At 26.1% G+C, this 22,996-nt stretch overlaps 1 protein-coding gene across 1 annotated transcript; it reads right to left on the reverse strand.

Annotated features, from left to right (window-relative positions):
* Positions 1-9,278: 9,278 nt before the first annotated feature.
* LOC111292190 (glyceraldehyde-3-phosphate dehydrogenase A, chloroplastic-like) lies at positions 9,279-12,615 on the reverse strand. Its single transcript, XM_022884445.2, has 5 exons — positions 12,332-12,615; positions 12,117-12,233; positions 10,595-10,902; positions 10,234-10,478; positions 9,279-9,941 (listed from the first exon to the last, which is right to left on the reverse strand). Exons 1-5 carry the CDS (start codon positions 12,389-12,391, stop codon positions 9,439-9,441), a joined length of 1,233 nt encoding a protein of 410 aa, XP_022740180.1. The 5' UTR covers positions 12,392-12,615; the 3' UTR covers positions 9,279-9,438.
* Between the last annotated feature and the right edge of the window lie 10,381 nt (positions 12,616-22,996).

A 22,996-nucleotide genomic window follows, 5' to 3' on the forward strand; every position in this document is an offset into this window, starting at 1 on the left:
TCAATAAATTTTTGAATGGATCTAATATCTCTATCATTTTGATAAAAAATATTATTTTTCAATATATATTAATAGTTAAAAATTTATTATTATTAATCAAATAAACAATTTCATTTAACTTGAATTTTGATATGCATGACTTATATAAATAGAGTATAAAATTCAATGATCAAATTAATAAAATATAAATAATATAAAAAAATATAAAAACAAATTAATTTTACACCAATGTAAAATGTAAGTTATTAATTGTCCGACTTTTTCTTTTTTTTTTGCAGTAAAAAATTTGCCCAATATTATTTTCCAAACTCCAGATTTAAGTCAAAAGAAAAATCTAAAGTTGCTGTAATCAACTGTAATGCTGCCTTTTATTTTAAACAATTAATGGACAGTAGTTTCTTTTGAGTTGCACAAGAAAAATCTAGGAAACATTAAGCGTATGATTGAAATCTTTCATCTTTGTTGATTGAAACCATTATATAGTACATAAAAAGTTAACTTTCTTAGTTAATCTTTTATACTACAAGTTAAAACTAGGGGTGTAATCGAGTCAAGTCGAGCCGATATAGTGAAAATCTTGAGCTCGAACTTGACTTCCAACTCGTGACTCGATACTCGGCTCGAACTTGATCGAGATCAAGATTTTTTACAACTATTTTTTTATCAAACCTATTAGATATTATACTTTCAAGATAATAATAATAATAATAATAGTAACGACAACAACAACAATAATAATAACTTGCACAACAACCAAATTGAAGCAAATAAAAGTCTCATCAAATGATTCAAATACAATACACAAATATAAGATATAATGAAACTTAGAAATTAAAGTCCTACTTGGAAGATATTAAATATCCAAGCAAATAAGTCCATAAATAAATTACAACAAACCAACAACAATACATATACTGCCTCTACAATATTATGTCTTCAAATGAACATTAGGCTCATATTGTTTTTCAACAAACCTACACAAAAGAATAATTATAAAACAAACAAATCATAATTAACAATAAGAATAATAGTAAAAGCACCCATATAAGAAAAAGATTGTAATATTATTACAATAATCGATAACTTTAAATTTTTAATATTAGCATCAACATGGATTTTATCTTGTCAATTGCCTTATAATCAAAGCAGAAAAACATAAACAATGTCTTGTCAATTGCCTTAACATGAGTTTTTGTCATTAGTTAATCTATGGTTCATAAACTATAATGCAAAAAGCTCAATCTAGACTAGCTACCACATATTTTTCTTTAGTAATGTTATGACAAATTAAAGGTATTTAATAATAATATTTCATACCTGTATAGAAGACATTAGATATCCTCACTTTAGGAGATTTTGAGTGTAATCTCAATTGATTTCTTCTCTTTCTATATAGATAAAGTAAAGAAAAATCATAGTTAAAAATTAGATTAAAGCAATGATAGTCACCCAATAACAAAATAATAATAAAAAAACTCACTTTGTTCTTTTTCTTCACTCCATGAAGATTTCGACACCAATCTCTTCCACAAAGTAATGCTTGCACTGTGTTAGAAGATAAATAAGCACAATAAGTATCAATAACTCTACCTCATGCACTAAAAGTAATCTTTGAAGTCACTGTAGTGATAGGAATAGCAAGTATATCCCGAGCCATCTTGGATAAAATACGGTACTTCAAAGTGCTCGCTTTCCATCATTTTAAAGTATCAAACTTAGTGGAATCTCCTTCACAGATAAAACAGCCATCAGCTAGGTAGACATTTAGATCAGATTATTGTGGTTAAGTAGTTTTAATTGATTTTACATAATTTGCAAATTCAGACCAATCAGAAGAAGAAGCTTCTATATTCATACAACTAATACCACTATTATGCACTTGAGTTTCAGCACTATGCTCATTGCCAAATTGATACTCACGAGCATATTCCTCATAAATCTCATAAAGGGCATATCGAACTTTAGCAATATTTTTTTTTACTTCTCTATCAGGATACATTCGAGGAAAGCAAAACTCAACCACCCTCATTTTGCACTTTGGATCCAAGATAGCTGCTATAGCCATTAACAAATTACATTCTCCCCAATACTTATCAAATTTACTCTTCATCGTACAAACCATTGCTTGAACAAATTCATTTTCATCATTTATCCTTTTATCCAATAACACTTTCACACAATAAACTTAATTCAGAAATAGGTTTGAAGTTGGATAATCACTTTCAGAGATGATTTTAGTGGCTGAATTAAAAACTTCTAAAATTTCACAAACTTTCTCCACCTTTTCCCAATCTTCATGACTTGGACAACATTCATAATGAGATTCTCGTTCTTTGAGTCTTGGAAACACTTCTTTGAATTTAATTGCAGTCGACAACATCTTGAATGTTGAATTTCAACGTGTTTTATAATTGAGAATGAGTTTTCTATTAAGCAATTATAACTGTTGTACTATGTCAGAAAATGAGTTAATTCTTGCCTCATTCTGATTAATAAAATTGATATTTTTATGAACATCACCAATCACATTCTTAATCTTAGAAAAGCTATTTTGAACCATGAGATTTAAGATTTGCGCATAACACCGAACATGAAATAATTTTCCTCCACAAAGTAACCTTTTATTTCTTGAAAATATGTCTTTAAAAATTCTAATTGCCACATCATTGCTTGAAGCATTGTCTACAGAAAGTGTAAACACCTTGTTTTCAATTCCCCATTCCTTTATACACTTAAAAATATAATTAGCAATCTCAACACTGCGATGAGGATGAGGTATGTGAATAAAGCTAATAACATGCTTTTGTAATCTCCAATTAGAATTTATAAAGTGTGCTATAAAAACCATGTACTCTTCTTTTCTGCTTCATAAACTTGCATGCAATCCTTTTTAATAGTATTGTATGATATCTTCTCCCATTCAAGCATCCCACATTTTTGCAACATGTTAAAACCTTCCTCTTCTATAATCGAAAAAGGATGCTTGTACATAAGTATTCAATGTGCACCTGCCTCTCTCATTTTTGCCATATCAAAATTGCCATCTATGAGAGCAGATAGTATTTATACATCACCATATGTGTCTATTGGCTGAAAGTTGATCATTTGTTATTGATTCTAAAAATTTTTTCACTTAACACAAGTTATCAAGTGCCTTTTAAATTGAGTTGTACTTTTACTTGCATTTATTGCTAGCTTCTTCTTGCAATGGACACACTATCCTTTTTTAAAACCATTAAGAAGAGTGACTTTTTTGAACTCCAACCAAACAGTAGATGTCTTTTGCCTATTTTTCTCATTACCTTCTTTACACTCTTCAGGGTCAGCATCATCACATTCTCTTTCATTGGCATTGGTGACTAGTGTTTTATCTGTGTTACCATCAGTGGCATCTAAAGCTTCATTCACTGAATCATTACTATCATCTAACATAATTCGGCCAGCAAAAGAATTTGTTGTCGGTTGAACTAGTACAAAGGAGATATCCAGTGTGGTTGATGACATGTTTAGTTCCCTATAACAAAAAGAAAGACAAATTAAAACAATAACTCAATTTTGAGATCAAACAATAATGCAGTCAAGTTGTTAGAAATATGTGTGGTAAATTCTTTTATGAGAAACATGCCAAACAAGTTGCAAGAACAAATTATTTGAAGAGTATGGAATTTTATTCTTTGGGAAAATATACTAATATTATAGGAATTTTAATAAATTTAAGATTACCTACTTCAATAATAATTTGAATTTTTAACTGTCACTTAGTACTAATATAGTGCAATCACTAGCATAGAAGTACGATGTAAAGTATGAGAAATTGTCAAAATTAATGTGAAGAACAAGGCATGGATAAGACAACATTGACCTTTGGACTTTCTTTTCACCTCATTATTATAGGCTCAAAATGTGGAATGCTAGCACCTCGAGAAAGCAAAGGGGAAAAACTCAAATGGTATGTCTAATTTATTCCTTTTATTTTCATCTCTCATAATTAAAATGAAGGTAGTCTACTTGCCCACTTAAGGTTTCTGATCAAAGTAGAAATTGAATGCTTTATTAAAGCTAGTTATAAAGCAACAAAAAATGTTTGATGATCTAATGCCAAGATATAAGGAAACTAGTAAATGTATTGTACACCGTCTAGTCTAAGGATGCAGAAGTTGTTTACCAAAGAAACTATGGTGAGTTACAATTACAGCCTAAACTAAAGAATGCACCCTACAATATTTCACTAAATTAGAATAGTTCTAAAATCAGAAAGAGGGGCTGTACTTTATTTTATTTTTATTCTTTATTTCTCTTTGATCTCTTTTTTGTTCACAATAAAAATTATGACAACAAATGGTTTTCATTGTAAAACTATGACTTTCTATTAGATCTTCATTTTCCTTGATCAATTTATTATTTATAATCACTTATATTTTCCAAGTATTGAAGTATATGAGGAAAATTACTTCTGATTAAAGTTCTTGAAACTATTGTTCAAATTGATGTGAATCTATTAAATTTTGCATTCTTCTAATGATGTTAAAATTCATCACCAGCCTGTAACAAATGGATACCTTCCAAGTCATACTTTTATATTTTATTCTTTTGAAATTATATATTAAGATTTTAAAGTATTTTCTTTCATAACTTTCATATGATTTCTTCATATATCTCATAGGTTAGGTTTGTAATGGTTGTCAAAGACTTTTGTATAAAAATACTAGGTAAATTCTTCAAAATCTATGATATATACTATTAGATTTCACCTAGTTTTCCACCTAGGTTGACAATCTAGTGGCTAAATGATAATTAGGCTTAATGTGTAGCCTTCACTTTCCTGTTGTAAAGGTGGGGCATACTCAAATGGTGCTATTACTTTTTATTAACTTGGTATATGGATAATTTTGTAGATCCAAACAATTTTCAAAGGTAAAGCATGCACTAAGATTAGGGAATCTACATTGGGCTTAACAAAGTGGCTTGTCCAAATAGCTCAAGAGACTTTTGGTGATTTTGAAGAAGCAGTTGAACATGATTTGACAAAAACTACAGTTCTAAATAGAACTGTTCATCCTTTAACCAGCTATGTGATTAATTATGTAAAGTTTTATCTGAGTAAGTTCTGGTCTTTTCAATTTGTAGTTTATTATTCTATCTGTTTGGGCAATGATAATGCATGCTTTCCATCCACATTAGTGTAACTAATAGAACTACTTCTATTACCATAACCAAAGTCCAAACTCTTTCTTATTTCAATATATGTTCACTAACAACATGATTATTGTACAATATAAAACAGAAAAGACATGATGAATCCATAAAAGTTATGAAACTTACTTATACATGCAGTACTTGAACTCTTGGCTCCTTATAAAATCTTTCTTTCCTTCTTCAAGCTACAACACAAAAAACATAAAAGAAATCATTAAACTAGACAATAAAAACAGATTCATACAACATCATAGCAAAGAAGGATTTTACATACGAGATCACTTTCATATATAAGCTCATAACAAGCCGGAGAAAGGCACTTCAAAGTACAATTCTCCTTTGCTATTGATGAAGACTTACATTGCCTACCCCACAATCCATTGATTCCATAATCAAACAGAATAAAATACAATAATCAGTACAAGTAAAAAAAATCTTCTTGAAAATTATTGTATCCTGCTAAGTATCAAAACCCAAAATTTCCATATCCATTCATCGTCTTCACTTAAAAAAAAAAAAAAGAAAGAAAATACAAGTCCTTATAATGGAAGAGAATAAAAGTTGAATTGAGAAAAGATTCAAAAACACAAATAAAGTCCATTAAAATAGTCAATACAAATAACTTTATCTAAGATTTAATTAAATACTATGCAAGAATATTAAAAAAAACCAAATTTATTTCAATTCAAATAAGCATAAATTCAGCCTAATTGAAGAAAAATATAAAGACCTAAAATTAAAGGAGAAACTAAAAAATACCCATCTGTCGATATCAGCATAACATTCATTCTTCTTTTTCTTTATCTCATAATCCTATGAATTGCCATTAAAACAAACCAAGTAAGAAAAAAACACAATGAAAGGAAAAAAATCAAATTAAAAGGAAAAAAAATTAGGTGTACTATTATGAATTGCAATGGACTATCTGAAATTCGATCTAGCCCAAATCCCCATTCCCAATTGCTATTCAAATCTCGATCTCTAGAATTAAAAGCAAGACCAACGAACCCTCGGTCAAGCGAAAGACTTACGACTTTGAATTGAGGATCGCTAGAATCCGAAGCTCTTTCAAGTCCTTTGGCACAAATGAACTAAACACTACACTATTCTTTCTATCTTTCTAGTTCGAATGCTTTGATGCCTTTAATAGAGAGTGCAATTCCAGCAGAATCCTAATCAAACTATTGCTCGTACCAAATCACTGCTTAAACCCTTGGTGAAACTGGTGGGATGAAAAGGCGTCGCTTGGTGAGATGAAAGAGACAGGAAGAAATAGTGAAAGAAGAGAAGGAAGAAGAAAATAAAATTTTAAGGTTTTTTAGGTTAAGGGTAAAAAATAATTTTATAAATGAAATAATAAAAATATATATAATAGAAAAGCTCAATTAAGTTCGCGAGCTATTCGAGTCGGGTATTAATATGCTTGAATTTAGTTCATTCAATATGTTGAACTATTCGAACTCGAGCTCAGTTTGATAGTTATCGAATTAAATTCAAATTTTAATCGAGTCGAATCTGAATAACTTATAAATATTAATATATTATTTACACTCTTAATTAAAACTATTTGAATTGAAATTTGACACTAGTTTCTTCTTTCGCATTTTCATCCAACAGGCAGACATCAAAATTCACTTTATAAGGCAAAGGTCCTAGTTTGCTATATGTATCGGTCGAAAACCTCTGGATAATACCTGCCATATATTACGTCAGTACTACATTATTGCAGTAAATTTCAAGGTGCACTGTACAATACCTGCCATATATTATTTCAGACCTAGATTGCACTGGATATTGCCAACGTGCACTGTTCAGGTAATTTTATAATCCAAGAAGCAAAAAAAAAAAAAAAAAAAAAGGATATTAGTCAGCAAAAAAATTGTACAAACTTATTCGGACACCAACGACACTATGTGTGCGGTAACAATTTACAAATATTCTAATTTTGACGTAAGTTTGTCTTTTTGGTAGCATCCACTTGAGCCAAATCATACAGTTGAAACTTAATAACCTCTTGTATGTAATGAAACATGTCTTTAATAATTTGTCTCCTCAAGCCATACGTCTTGATGTAATGTTCAATTCATATAAAATAAATGAGTAACCAAACAATGTTGAAAATCGGTACTCCTAAAGATTTTTCTTTCAAATGACTAATCCATGTAAATTCTCCGTTTCAATCATCACCATGCTTGGTAGCGCCGGGGCATTGGAGCACATTTAGCTAGATTTATTACTTAGAATAATTACACCCAAAAAATAGATTATCTTTATTTTTATCAGATTGTCCCTATAAAACACAAGTGATGCAATAATCACTTATGGAAATCATTCAGCGGATATTTGGTTTGTAGAATTGTAGATTTCAGAGAAAGTGTGATTTTTGAAAAAGTGTAATATTTTAAATTTTCTTTCATTTTTTAGGTATTCTGTATTTAAATTTATTCGTTTGATTGGAGAGAATTTACGTATATTAATTTTTAAATAATTAACATAATTTATTTGACATATATGATGGTAACTTCTCATTAGCTTTTATTAATAATAAATACGCAAACGAAAAATGATACTTTTAACAGTAAAAATAAATAAATATTTTTATGATTGCTATTTTATTTTATAAAATATTATCAATAAAAAAATATTGAGGATTATTTAAAATGTTTCCCAACCAAAACCCTTTAAATAAGTCTCAATATTTAAAAAAAAATGAAGGACATTATTGAATACATTTTTAGACAAAAAAAATCTTAAATAATCCCCTTCGTTTTTTAAAAGGCATTATTTAAGGTAGTTATAGACCAAAAATACTTTAAATAATATCTTTTAAAAAAATAAAAAAAAATTATTTAAAGTATTTTTAGTTCAAAAACGTATTAAATAATCTTTTCATTTTTTTAAAATGCATTATTTAATGCATTTTTTGACAAAAAAATGCGTTAAATAATGCACTTTTAAAAAATGAAGCAACTATTTAAGTCATTTTTAAACTAAAAATGCCTTAAATAATCCATGTTAAAAAATATCAATGAATTATTTAAAGTATTTTTAAATAAAAAATGCCTTAAATAATGTCTTTTAAAAATTTTTGTGATATTATTTAAGGTTTTTTTTTTTGTCTAAAAATGATTTAAATAATATTGATGTATTTGTTAAAAGGCATTATTTAAGGCTTTTTGAACAAAAAACACCTTAAATAATTTTTTAAAAAAATATATAAGGGATTATTCAAAATATTTTTTGTCCAAAAACACTTTAAATAATCCCTTTAAAAAATGAAGAAATTATTTAAGATATTTCTGTATGCCTTAAATAATCTATTTGTAAAAATATAAAATGATTATTTATGATGTTTTCTATATAGAAACACCTTAAATAATCCTTCTATAAAAATATTAACCCTAAACCTTAAAATATAAAAAGATTATTTAAAATGTTTTATGTACATAAACATCTTAAATAATCCATTTATAAAAAAAAAAAATTATTTAAGGCTTTTCTTCATACCAAGCGTCTTAATTGCAATATACAATTTTTTTCTATACAAAAATCTACAACCAAATTTCATTCACTTCCAAACATTTTTCTAAAATGTAATGGCTATTTTATAATTTTTTATTCAAATTAAATTTGAAAATAAAGTAACTTTCCCCCGAAATCTTAAAATACCATAACGAGAAGTAGGTTTCTGATTCCAATACTTTTGGTAGTATTGAAAATCTATCACTTTTTCTTATAATCGAATTATCTTAAACCAAACGTAAAAATCTAATACTCACCATCAAAATTTCGAAAAAAAAAAAAAGAATTTCTCTAAACCAAACATCACCTTTTAATGTTGCGCTTATCCAAGATAACCACTCCCCAACATTAAATTTAATCTACTATTCAATGATATGGAACTTGTGCTGCTGGCAGTTAACCTATCCTTTCTAAAAATGCGTATCATTTTAAAGGTTTAAAGGGTGACAATTTTAGATAGTTGGCTAAGCTAAGCTCCTTGCAATAACCAACATTCAGAATAATTAATGTAACAAAAATAAAAGCAATTACAATGAAGTGGCATAGCATGGAAGCAGACCTTCAATTTGAAAGTAAGATTTAGATTTTATTGCATAAAAAAGTTAGAGAATATGATCGGCATTACAATTATACATTCTTGACAAAAGGAGAAATTCTGAAAGCCAAAAAGAAATGAGGTGAGCAAAAATCAACCATCATATTGCAGATAAGTAATTAAAATCACTTCCAGTTGTTGGCAACAATGTCAGCCAAATCTACAACCCTTTGAGAGTAACCCCACTCATTGTCGTACCAAGCAATCACCTTAACCAGGTCATCTCCCATGACCATGGTCAGTGATGCATCAACGGTTGAGGACACATCAGAGCACCTGAAGTCGACTGAAACAAGGGGTTCATCACATACAGAAAGGATACCGTTAAGCTCTTTCTCGGCACTCTCTCTGAAAGCAGCGTTCACCTCTTCAGCAAAGGTCTTCTTTGAGACCTGGACGACTAGGTCAACGACCGAGACATTTGGTGTTGGCACACGCAAAGCAATGCCATTAAGTTTTCCTTTGAGAGTAGGGAGTACAAGGGCCACAGCTTTTGCTGCACCAGTTGAAGTCGGGACAATGTTGAGAGCTGCGGCTCGAGCTCGCCTGAGGTCACGGTGGCTAGCATCAAGTAGCCTCTGGTCACCCGTGTATGAGTGAGTTGTAGTCATTGTGCCCTTGATAATACCTGCCATATATTGCGTCAGTACTGCATTATTGCATGTCAACATGATTGCAGTAAATTTCTGCCTCTTAACAATTAAATGGCTAGAAGTTTCCGAAGACTTCGAATTTTAGACTGGACACCAGGTGTTTAACTAGTAAAAACCTGATCATTCTTGTAATAGGCTTATCAGTACTGTCTATCGTCATACGTACCATTTTAATTCGAACCACTTTAAGAAGTTCGCATTAAAAAAAAAAAAAAAGGCAAATTAAGAAATTTGTAGTCTCGGGGACAGTATGGTTAAAGGAATTACCAAACTTCTGGTCCAGAACCTTGACGAAGGGAGCAAGGCAATTGGTGGTGCAAGAGGCGTTGCTGATAATAGGCTCATCTGGGCTGTAGGCGTCAGCATTGACACCAACAACATAAGTTGGGATGTCACCCTTTCCTGGGGCAGTGATGAGCACTTTCCTAGCTCCTGCTTGTATATGCTTACCTGCACCATCTCTATCGACGAACACACCAGTTCCTTCGATCACCAGGTCTATCCCCAAGTCCCTACATCAACATTATCAGTTTGAATGAAAACAAACAATTGTCAACACTTGTTACTTTATATGCAGATAGGATGCATTAAAAGGGAAACTAGAAATATGAGAAACATAAATTCTTACTTCCATGGGAGGTTGACGGGGTTGCGGTCAGAAACGACCTTGATGACCTTGCCGTCAACAGAGATGGCATCATCGCCAACAGGCTTGACATCGGCATCAAAGATGCCAAGGGTAGAGTCATATTTGAGAAGGTGAGAAGCCTGCTTAACACCACCAGTGTCATTGATGGCTATGACCTCAAGTGGGGAGTCCTTACGGCCGTGCCAGCACCTTAAGAAGTTCCTGCCAATCCTACCAAACCCATTTATCGCGACCTTTAGCTTTGCCTGTACAACCCCTTTCCTGTATCCACGGTTATTGCTTCCCAACTACAAACAAGAGTATGGGTCCAAATGCACATAAGGTAAAAAATGGGGTAATCGACTAGTAATTTGAAATTTTAACCATAATTCTAAGGATATAATCGATTCATCAGTACGTTAATTATACATCGCATAAACTAAATTGAAAGGCACATCCATTTCATAAACAGGTAGGAATTAATTGCTTCCCGTATTGGTGTCCACATATCATCCCCTACTTTCTTTTCATTTTTTAAAGCTTTTGATTTTTGGTTCTTTTTTCTTTTTTAATTTTTTTACTTTTAATTTTTGTTAGATAAATTTTACAATAAAAAGTCAATTATATTAAAATAGAGATGATAAAATAATCCATATAAAATGAGATTTGATTAGTCTTAATCCAATTAGTGCATATTTTTTTAATTTGGGATAATTTGATTGAATTTTTTTTTTTTAATCGAGTTGAAGTGAGAGTAAGATTTTTGATGTTATACCTCTTATATATATATAAATATATTTTTTATTATTTATTTAATTCTATATTTATATATGTATTTATTAAAAAATATTATTTAATATTTTAATTTAATAAATTTATGTATCACATCATTTAGTTTTTAATTATTTAAAAAAAATTTATTAGATAAATTTTGTAAAAAATAGAATCAATGAATATAGTGACAATAAAACAACTTATATCTGATTAAATTCTATTCGTTATGATCCAATTGATATGATTTTTTAAAATAATGATTGAATTAAATTTTATCTTTTTAAACAATTTAAGTTGAAATCGAGTTTGAGGTGTATGAAAGAATATATTTTATTTTTTATTAAATTTATATTTATATATATTATAGTAATAAAGATAGTATTTAATATTTTAATTTAATAAAAAAATTATATTTATACATAATTAAGTTATAATTCATATTAAAAAATAAATGTACTTATATTTTTTATATATTATCATTTATTAAAATTTAATATAAAAATTTATTTCTTTCGTATTTAAAAACAATTTAAAAATATAAAAAAAATCTTTTCGCAATAAGATCTAATTATAATCTTTATAAATAAGGTAAATGCAATAGGATATATATATATATATATATATATATCACATTATCACCCTGCAATATATATAAAGAAAATTTATCTCTTCAGTATTCAGGTAACAACATGGCAGAGTAGACTAGGATGGAAAAGTACTAATAAAGTTGGTAGAGCGTCAAACTCACAGCAGATGTCTGAAAAGCAATGACTGAAAGGAAGTCATCTGAGGTTTTCCTGGCAAAGGGTAGGCTAGCCGACGAGTTGCGTAGGCCTGAGAGCTCTGCAAAACCTTTTGCATTTGCCTGAAAGAAAAAGAAACATAGATTTGAGGTGAGCATCACTTCAGATCAATAACACATTAGTAAAGGGATGCAGCAACACGCAGTACTAGTAAGACCACCTGCAGCCTGCAATGAACCTGAACGGTTGGTTTGGCTACATAAACAGTAGCCGAAGCCATTATGGTTGTGGAGGAATCTGTTTAAGCAGTGGTAGCAAAGATAGATAGAAACCCGGCAGAGGTTTTAGTTTGATTATAAAGTCTAGAAGTGGGCGGGCAGTCAGTAATTGGTGGATGCTTGAACTAGAGGATGAGATTATGGATAGCCTCTCCTTCAATGTATGGCTGTGGTTTGAGCTTTTGCGTTTGTGTCCCTCCATCCCTTGCTTTCCATTTCCCATCATATGACCCGTAATTTCTTCCATCTGTTTTTAAATGTTTGGGCTTTGTGGGCTTTTATGGCAGGAAAACAATATTTCCACGTTTATCAAATGTGTCCTATTTTTACCAAATGTATCCTATTTTTACTCTTATATCATACTTAAATGTGCATAATGTGTGTGGTACGCTGGCATATTTCACTCTGTGGCTATAAATAGAGAAGGTAAAAAGATTCGAGTCCGTCGGATTTTGATCCAACTCTACCTCTTAAGGTCGATTTTTATTTTTAAAAATCAGGTATTAGGTCGGGTAGGGTAAAAAAATTTTTAGATTTGGGTCGGGGTCGGGTTTTAGGTAAACCCGACCCGATATATATAAAAAAATTATTTTTTTAATTATTTTTTTAATTTTATATTTAATTATATTTTTTTTATATATTTAATTTTATATATATTTAAAATAATATTTTATTAATTTCGGATCGAATTAAATTTAATTTTATATACTATCGGATCGGATCGGATTGAGTATTAAAAATAAAAAAAATTTTAAATCAAATACGAATTTAAATATTACATATTTAAAATCAAATCAGATTCAAAACGAACAAAAATTCGTTCCGACCGGAACCGTTACCATCACTAACTATAAATCTATTTTGAAGATTTTAAACGCTCGTCAGTTGCGTCCGGATTCTTATATAATTGTACTATAGCAATCAAACATGACGTAGCGGTGGCAAATTAAAAAATATCAGTCTGGGCGATTGATGGCCTCTTTTGATTTGGCTCCCTCGTGATGATGAGATTTTAGTTGTTGTTACTGGCCAGGCTATCTTTGTCCACAAGCATAAATTCGCTCCTTGTAGCGATGCAACTTGGGTTGGGCAAATCAAGAACCAATCCAACGTGATTAGTATGGGTCAGTTTGGGTTTGACAAAAGATAGCAACCAGGTGGAATTAATTCGTCAACGATGGATTCATGAGTTATTTGACCTGATCCACATTTAAAAAAGAATTTTTTTTATTTAAAACAAATATTTTTAATTAATTTTGATAATTTAAAATATAATACAATCACATAATATAAAAATAAAATAAAGATGATATAATTTAAAATTTTAATAAAAATTATATATATTTAATAAAATAAAAAATATATTTTATACACAAATTATAATATATAATTTTTATGTAAAAATAATATAAATATATAAATTATTAATATTTTATATAATATGTATATACCAATCGTTAGGTCTACTTTCAATACCATTACTATATTACCAAAGATCAAATTTAAGCCACCATAAGTTGAAATTTTAGTGACAACATCAACCAAAAGTCGTTAGCTTTCACTTAATTTTTTTTTTTATTTAAGGTTATGTTTGGATTGAGGAACGTGGGGGAAAAGAAGAGAAAGGAAAGGAAAGCAAGGAAAATAAGAAAACCTTTCTTTTGTTTGGTTTATCTTTTATATTTTAATAAAAGAAAAGAAAAGAAATTGAGCATCCCTCTCTTTCTATCAAAAGCTCCAATTTTAATAACCCAAAATTAGGGTAAACAGTAAGGAAAGAAAAGGATTAAAGTTTTTTTAAAATATAAAATGATTTTTATATCATTATATGTTATCATTTTCCCAAGAATACTATTATAATATTTAAGCTTAACCATTGATACTACCTTTAAATCTATTGCAACTTATTCCTTAACTATTTTTTTGTCAATAACTTCGAATTTTATATATTTTAAAATTATATTTAAGAAGCATTTGATTCATAGAATTTTAGATTTTGGGAGAAAAAGTGATTAAGGAGAAAAGTTATAATGAAAGGAATGTATGATTTTTGGGGTTTTGTTGACATAAGGAATATAAAACTTTAATGTTTGGTTCAAAAGAATGTAAGATTACCTAATAAAATCTTTTACTATATTGTTCTAGAAAATAAGTGAATAACATATGATATTCATAATACTGATATATGAATAATACATTATTATCTCTATGCAAAGAAAACACGTGGATCAAACTTCATGGTAAGGTCGACGTGGCTCCTAAGAGTTTTTAGGAGTAGAACCCTTATGTAATAATATTAAGTAAACCTTAACATTATGTGTAATAATATTGTATTTATAGATTTTTTAGACGGATTCTGGTAAAACATATACTATGGAAACTGATTACATTAGGGACAGATGTAATTAATGGTGGGATTATACCTAAAGTTATGGAAATTATATTCAAAAGAGTTTGGACAGTGAAACACTTCATGAAATTTTTGATAAAAGTATCATTTATTGAGCTAGTTGGGTAATAAGAATTATTTTAGTTAATTTTTTTATTGATAAGGTAACTTGCTTATATATGATCTTTGAGTTTGACAGATATATAAGGTTGAATTTGACAAATATAGAAGAAAGAACCATCAGTTTGTCAGTTTGTCCGTAGTCAACACATGAATTAAAATCCGTAAAATCAAAAGTATCAAGTATCTCATTATTTACTAACTTTTTTATTCTCTCAATGGAGAGTCTTCGATACCACAACATGAAAGATTTCTCATTCATAACATAACGTTTCATACTAACGTTATCATGTAAAGACATAAGATACAAAGAACATTATGATTTAAATGAATTTTAAATAAACCATCAATCATTGTCCCATTACCAACAATAACTAAATCAAATATTGCGAGATATATGCTTATAAGATATGCATTACCATTTCTACCCCCTTGTACATTCGTCCGTACGTGTAGCATCTAGATTTTATTACCCAAATACCTTTAATTATACTTTAATCAAATTAAATATTACAAAATATCTATTTATAAAATACTCATTACCATTCCTAGATCATTTATGTTCTCGTGTATGTCCATCTATACATGTAGCATCTAGATTACAGTACCTGAAAACCTTTAATTCTACTTTAATCTGATCAAATAATGCAAGATATTTGTTTATAAGATACCCATTACGATTCCTAAATCATTTTATTCCTATGATGATCTAATCTACCTTGAATTTTCACAACAAAAACTTTGTTCTTGATCAATAATTTTTTAATTTAGTATAAAGTAATAATAAAGTGTATATATATTATATAAATCTATTTGAAATAATTATTAATGCATTTGGAAAGATGCCTTTTTTTATAAGGGCATTTTTAAAAATGTCTAAAGTAGTGCAACATTTTCATGCTAACTGATAGTCTTTTCTAGGGATTTTTTTCTATCAAACTAAATTAAAAAAGAGAACAAATCAACTTATAATAATATAAAACTTAGTTTTACACATTTTTCTAACTAATGATTACAATAGATCTAAAGGGTGTGATTAAACCACTTTTTTTTCTTTTCAGACTCATAATATTGAAATTGAATAAACCAAAACAATATCAATATAAAGATAATATTCATTGAAGGGAATTAGGATATAAATATAAATAAAAAAATGGACCAAACAAAAATTTTAGGAAAAAGTTAAATTAGATCTTTTTCTTTTTTTTTTATTACAATTATCTAATATTGTAATCTTTTTATTATTACTCTAGACCGTCATATTTGTATAGTTATGGTCCCTAAGTAAATAGATTATCTTGAGTTGTGCATACATTGCATTGGACTAAGCTAAGCTAAAAAAAAAGGCTAGATTATTTTGAAAAAAAAAAAACTAGTCAATGATGACCCTCTATGGATTCGCCAATGTAAATCACAACTAAAGTTATAAAAATAAGAGCTTGAATCCCACTTGTAAATAATCCATAGAACATGACAAGTATAAGAATGGCTGAAAGTACTAAAGAAACAAGAATAACAACTACTAATTCATCAGCTAATATATTCTAAAAAAGTCAAAAACTAAGATAAGTGTTTTGCGAAATCTTTTAAAATGTTAATAGGTAAAAGAATTAGAGTTGGTTGAATGTATTTACTGAAATACCCTTATCCTTTTTTTGAAAGATCAACATAAAAATATACTACTGACGTAAGTAAAGCTAAAACAACAATAGTATTTATATTATTCATGGGTGCAGCTAACTTTTCATGAGGTAATTGTATGATTTTCTAAGGTAAAATAGCACCCAACTAGTTAGAAACAAAAATAAAAAGAAACATAGTTCCAATAAAAGGAACCCATGGACCATATTCTCCTCCAATATGAGTTTTGTTCACATTTTGAATGAATTCAAGAACATATTCGAAGAAATTTTGACCTTCTGTTGGAATGGTTTGTGGATTCTGAATAGAGATAATGGCAAAATCTAAGCAATAATGGCAAAATCTAATAAGATAGTAATTACAACCCAAGAAGTAATAAGTAATTTGGCATAGACTTGGAAACCTCTTATTTGCCAATAAAAATGTTGGCTTGCTTCCACATCAAAGATATCGTATAAATCATTTAGTGTGTTGATGGAACATGATATACCATTCATATTACCCTTTGATAGAAATAGAAATTTACTTAAAAAAAAAAAAAAGGAATTGAATTGAAGCTATAGCGTCATCATTTGCTAGAATTGAAATATCTGCAAGATTGAGATCACAATTTGCATTGATTAAACAAATTGTTAGAATTCTTAAATGATACATTCTCGAAGAGTCGTATATTCTTCTTCCTAATCAACAATGATTACAATATCAGGCAATCCTATCATATATTTAATCCTGCCCAGGTATGTTTGAAAGTGAGATAATTGTCTCTTTAACCTAGCTGCATCTCTTTTCGAAAAATGATTGAGTCTCCCCGTCTTTTGTTCTGTTCTCAAGTCCTTGAACTTATGAAGCCTTGTTTCTGTAGTGGGCCAATTTGTTAACATACCACTGAGCCAATTTTTATTAACATAATGACGCCGAGCCCTTATTATAGCTCGTGCCACTGAATCAGCTACTTTATTTTTACTTTGGTACCAATAATTAAGAATTGTTTTCCTTTACCTGCTACATCAAAAACTAAATAGATTTTGTCATAATGATTTGAAAAGATAACAGTTCAAATGGATATGACTATTTGAACTTATTTGATAACAAAATTTATTCTTTAAATCTTCAACTTATTAATTTTTAGAATATTAATAAATTAATATTATTTTATTCCGAATAAACTTGTATGAATAGAAACAATTATTTTATGACAAAATAAAAGAAGATAATGATTTGAAATAAATAATTGTTTAAATAGTCATAACTATTTAAACTCTCTCGATAAACAAATTTATTTTTAAAATTTTTTACTTATTAATTTTTGAAATATTAATAAATTAATATTATTTTATTTCGAATAAGCTTTTATGAATAGAAACAATTAGTTTATGACAAAACAAAAAGTCATAATAATTTGAAATAGATAATTATTCAAATAGTTATAACTACTTGAATGTGTTTAGAAAATAGATTTATTTTTTAAATTTTTGCTTATTAATTTTTGAAATATTAATAAATTTATATTATTTTATTCAAATTAAACTTGCATGAATAGAACCAAGTATTTTATGATAAAACGAAAGGCCATAATATTTTAAAATAGATAATTGTTTAGATAGTTATAACTATTTGAACATGTTCAATAAATAGATTCATATTTTAATTCTCTTACTCTTTAATTTTTGAAATATTAATAAATTAGTAATATTTTATTTCCAATAAGCTTATCTGAACTCAAACAATTGTTTTATTATAAAGCAAAGGGTCATAATGATTTGAAATAGATAATTAGTTACATAGCAAACTTTTTCGGTAAACATATGTATAATTGTCGAAATATTAATAAATTAATATTATTTTAAATCCGAATAACCTTGCATGAATAGAAACAATTATTTTAAAAAGTCATAACAAATTGAAATAAATAATTATTTAAATAGTCATGACGATTTGAACGTGTTTAATAAATAGATTTATTTTTTAAATCTTTTACCTTTTAATTGTCTTAATATTAATAAATTTGTACTATTTTTTTCGAAATAAGCTTGTCTGAACAAAAAAAAATTATGTTATGATAAAACAAATTATTACAGTGATTTCAAATAGATAATTATTTAAATAGTTATAATTATTTAAAATTATTTAATAAACAGATTCATTTTTTTAAATCTTTAAATTATAAAATTTTGAAATATTAATAAATTTGTATTATTTTATTTCGAATAAGCTTATATGAATTGAAACAATTCTTTTGAGACAAAACAAAAGGTTATAACGATTTGAAATAGATAATTATTTAAATAGTCCTGACTATTTGATCTAGTTCGATAAACATATTTATTTTTAAAATTTTTTACTTATTAATTGTTGAAATATTAATAAATTAATATTATTTTAATTCAAATAAACTTGTATGAACAGAAACAATTGTTTTATAACAAAACAAAAAGTCATAATGATTTGAAATAAATAATCTATTAAATAGTCATAACTATTTGAACTGGTTTGATAAATAGATTTATTTTTTGAATCTCTTATTAATTTTTAAAATATTAATAGATTGGTATTACTTTATTTTGGACAAACTTATATGAACAAAAACATTTGTGTAATAACAAAACAAAAGGTCATAACTATTTGAAATATATAATTATTCAAATAGGTTTAATTATTTGAACTGGCTAAGTAAATAAAATTATTTTTTAAATTTTTTGCTTATTAATTTTTGAAATATTAATAAATTCATTTTATTTTATTCTGAATAGGGTAATATGAATTAAAAAAATTATTTTATGACAAAACAAAAGGTCATAATATTTTGAAATAAATAATTAGTCATATAGTCTTAAATATTTAGACTAGGTCGATAAATAAATTTATTTTTTAATTCTCTTAGTTAATAATTTTCAAAATATTATCATATTAGTATTATTTTATTTTGAATAAACATGTATGAACAGAAATAATTATTTTATTATAGAATAGAAGGTTATAATGATTTGAAGTATACAATTATTCAAATATAACTATTTGAATTGATTTGGTAAATAGATTTATTTTTTAAATTTATTACTTATTAATTTTTAAAAAATTAATAAATGAGTAGTATTTTATTCCGAACAAGCTTGAATGATCAAAAACATTTGTTATATGACCAAACAAAAGGTAATAATGATTTGAAATAGATAATTGTTTGAAATGATTCAATAAACAAATTCACTTTTTAAATCACTTACTTATTAATTTTTGAAATATTAATAAATTTGTATTATTTTATTTCGAATTAGCTTGTATGAACTTAAATGATTATTTTATGACAAAACAAAAGGTCATAATGATTTGAAATAAATAACTGTTTATATAATCTTAACTATTTGAACTGCTTCAACAAATAGATTTATTGTTTAAATCTTTTAGTTATTAATTTTGAAATATTATTAAATTAGTATTATTTTATTTCAAATAAGCTTGTATGAATTGAAACAATTATTTTATAACGGAACAAAAGGTTATAACAATTTGAAATAGGTAATTATTCAAATAGGAGCTGGTTCGATAAATAGATTTATTTTTTAAGTATTCTATTTATTAATTTTTAAAATATTAATAAATTAATATTATTTTATTCCGAATAGGCTTGTATGATGAAAACGAATTGTTTTATGACAAAACAAAGGTTCATAATAATTTAAAATAAATAATTGTTGAAATGACCATAATTATTTAAACTGATTCAATAAATATATTCACTTTTTAAATCAATTACTTATTAATTTTTGAAATAATAATCAATTATTATTATTTTATTTTAAATAAGCTTGTATGAACTAAAACAGTTGTTTTAGTAAAAAGCAAAGGTCATATCGATTTTAAATATATAACTGTTCAAATAGTCGTAACTATTTTAATTTGTTTAGAAAAAAAATTTATTTTTTTAAATCTTTTACGTATTAATTTTTAAGATATTAATAAATTAGTATTATTTTAATTTGGATAAGTTTTTATGAACTGAAACAATTATTTTATGTTAAAATAAAAGGTAATAGCAATTTTAAATAAGTAATTGTCCAAATAGTCAAACAATTTGAACTTGTTTAGGAAACAGACTTATTTTTTCGAATGTTAATATATTATGATTATTTTATTCTGAATAACTTGTATTATATGAAACAAATATTTTATGACTAAACAAAATGTCAGAACAATTTGAAATATATAATTATTCTAATAGTTTTAACTATTCGAATTGGTTTGATAAACACATTTATTTTTTAAATTTCTAGTTTATTAATTTTTGGAATATTATTAAATTAGTATTATTTTTAACTAAATAAACTTCCATGATCAGAAACAATTGTTTTATGACAAAACAAGCTTGTATGATAAAAAAACAATTGTTTTATAACAAAACAAAATGTTATAGTTATTTGAAATAGATAATTGTTTAAACGATCATAATTATTTAAACTGATTTGGTAAACAAATTTATTTTTTAAATATCTTACTTATTAATTTTATAAATATTAAGAAATTAGTATTTTTTTTATTCCATATAAACTTGTAGTAACTAGAACAATTATTTTATGATAAAACAAAAGATCTTAACAATTTTAAATCGACAATTGTTCAAATAATAATAATTATTTGAACTTGTTCGATAAATAGATTTATTTATTTAAATCTCTTTCTTATTAATTTTTTGAATGTTAATAAATTAGTATTAATTTATTCTAAATAAACTTGTATGAACTGAAACAATTGTTTTATGATCAAACGAAAAGTCAAAATGATTTGAAATATATAATTGTTTTAATAATCTTAACCATTTGAACTAGTTTAGTAAACAAATTTATTTTTTAAATCCCGTACTTATTAATTTTTGAAATATTATTACATTTGTATTATTTTTATTCAAATAAACTTGTACGAATAAAATAATTATATTATGACAAAGCAAAATGTCATAATGATTTGAAATTGATAATCATTCATATAGTTTTAACTATTTGAACTGATTCGGCAACTGAATTTATTTTTAATTTTCTTTGTTATTAAGTTTCAGAATATTATTAAATTAGTATTATTTTATTCCAAACAAAATAGTATGAACAAAACCAATTGTTTGAAGACAAAACAAAATGTTATAATGATTTGAAATAGATAATTGTTCAAATAGTTATAATTATTTGAACTGATTTGATAAATAGAATTATTTTTTAAATCTCTTACTTATAAAATTTTGAATTATTAATAAATTAGTTTTATTTTATTTCGAATAAACTTATATGAGCTTAAATAATTATTTTATGATAAAACAAAAAGTCATAACAATTTAAAATAGATAATTATTCATATAGTCTTAACTGTTTAAACTAGTTCAACAAACAGATTTATTTTTTAAATCTATTATGTATGAATTTTTAGAATATTATTAAATTAGTATTATTTTATTCTAAATAAACTTGTATGAACAAAAATAATTATTTTATGACATAACAAAATATTATAACAATTTGAAATAATTAATTATTCAAGTAGTTATAACTATTTAAACTAGTTCGGTAAACAGATTTATTTTTTAAATCTCTTACTAATTCTTGAAATATTAATAAATTAGTATTATTTTATTTCAAATAAGTTTGTATGTTGAAAAACAATTGTTTTATAACAAAAAGAAAGGTAATAACGATTTCATTTCAAATAAGCATATATGTTGAAAAACAATTATTTTTTGACAAAATGAAAGGTAATAATGATTTAAAATAGATAATTATTCAAATGACCATAATTAATTGAATTGATTCGATAAAATGATTTATTTTATAAATCTCTTACTTATTAATTTTTGAAATATTAATAAAGTAGTATTATTTTATCGAATTAAAACAATTATTTTATGACACAATAAAAAATTGATAATGATTTTAAATAAGTATCTATTCAAATAATTTTAACTATTTGAACTTGTTCAGTAAATAGATTTATTTTTAAATCTCTTACTTATTAATTTTTGAAATATTAATAAATTAGTATTATTTTATTTCAAATAAGCATGTATGAATTGAAACAATTATTTTATGACTAAACAAAAGGTTATAAATCTCTTACTTATTAATTTTTGAAATATTAATAAAGTAGTATTATTTTATCGAATTAAAACAATTATTTTATGATACAATAAAAAATTCATAATGATTTTAAATAGGTATCTATTCAAATAATTTTAATTATTTGAACTTGTTCAGTAAATAGATTTATTTTTTAAATCTCTTACTTATTAATTTTTAAAATATTAATAAATTAGTATTATTTTATTTCAAATAAGCATGTATGAATTAAAACAATTATTTTATGACTAAACAAAAGGTTAAAATAATTTGAAATAGATAATTATTCAAATAATCTTAGCTATTTGAACTAATTCAGCAAACACATTTATTTTTTAAATCTTTTATTAATTTTTGAAATATCA

Source organism: Durio zibethinus, chromosome 10 (assembly GCF_047325235.1).
Source record: "Durio zibethinus cultivar Kanyao isolate XHJ-2024 chromosome 10, ASM4732523v1, whole genome shotgun sequence".
Taxonomy (NCBI): Eukaryota; Viridiplantae; Streptophyta; class Magnoliopsida; order Malvales; family Malvaceae; genus Durio; species Durio zibethinus.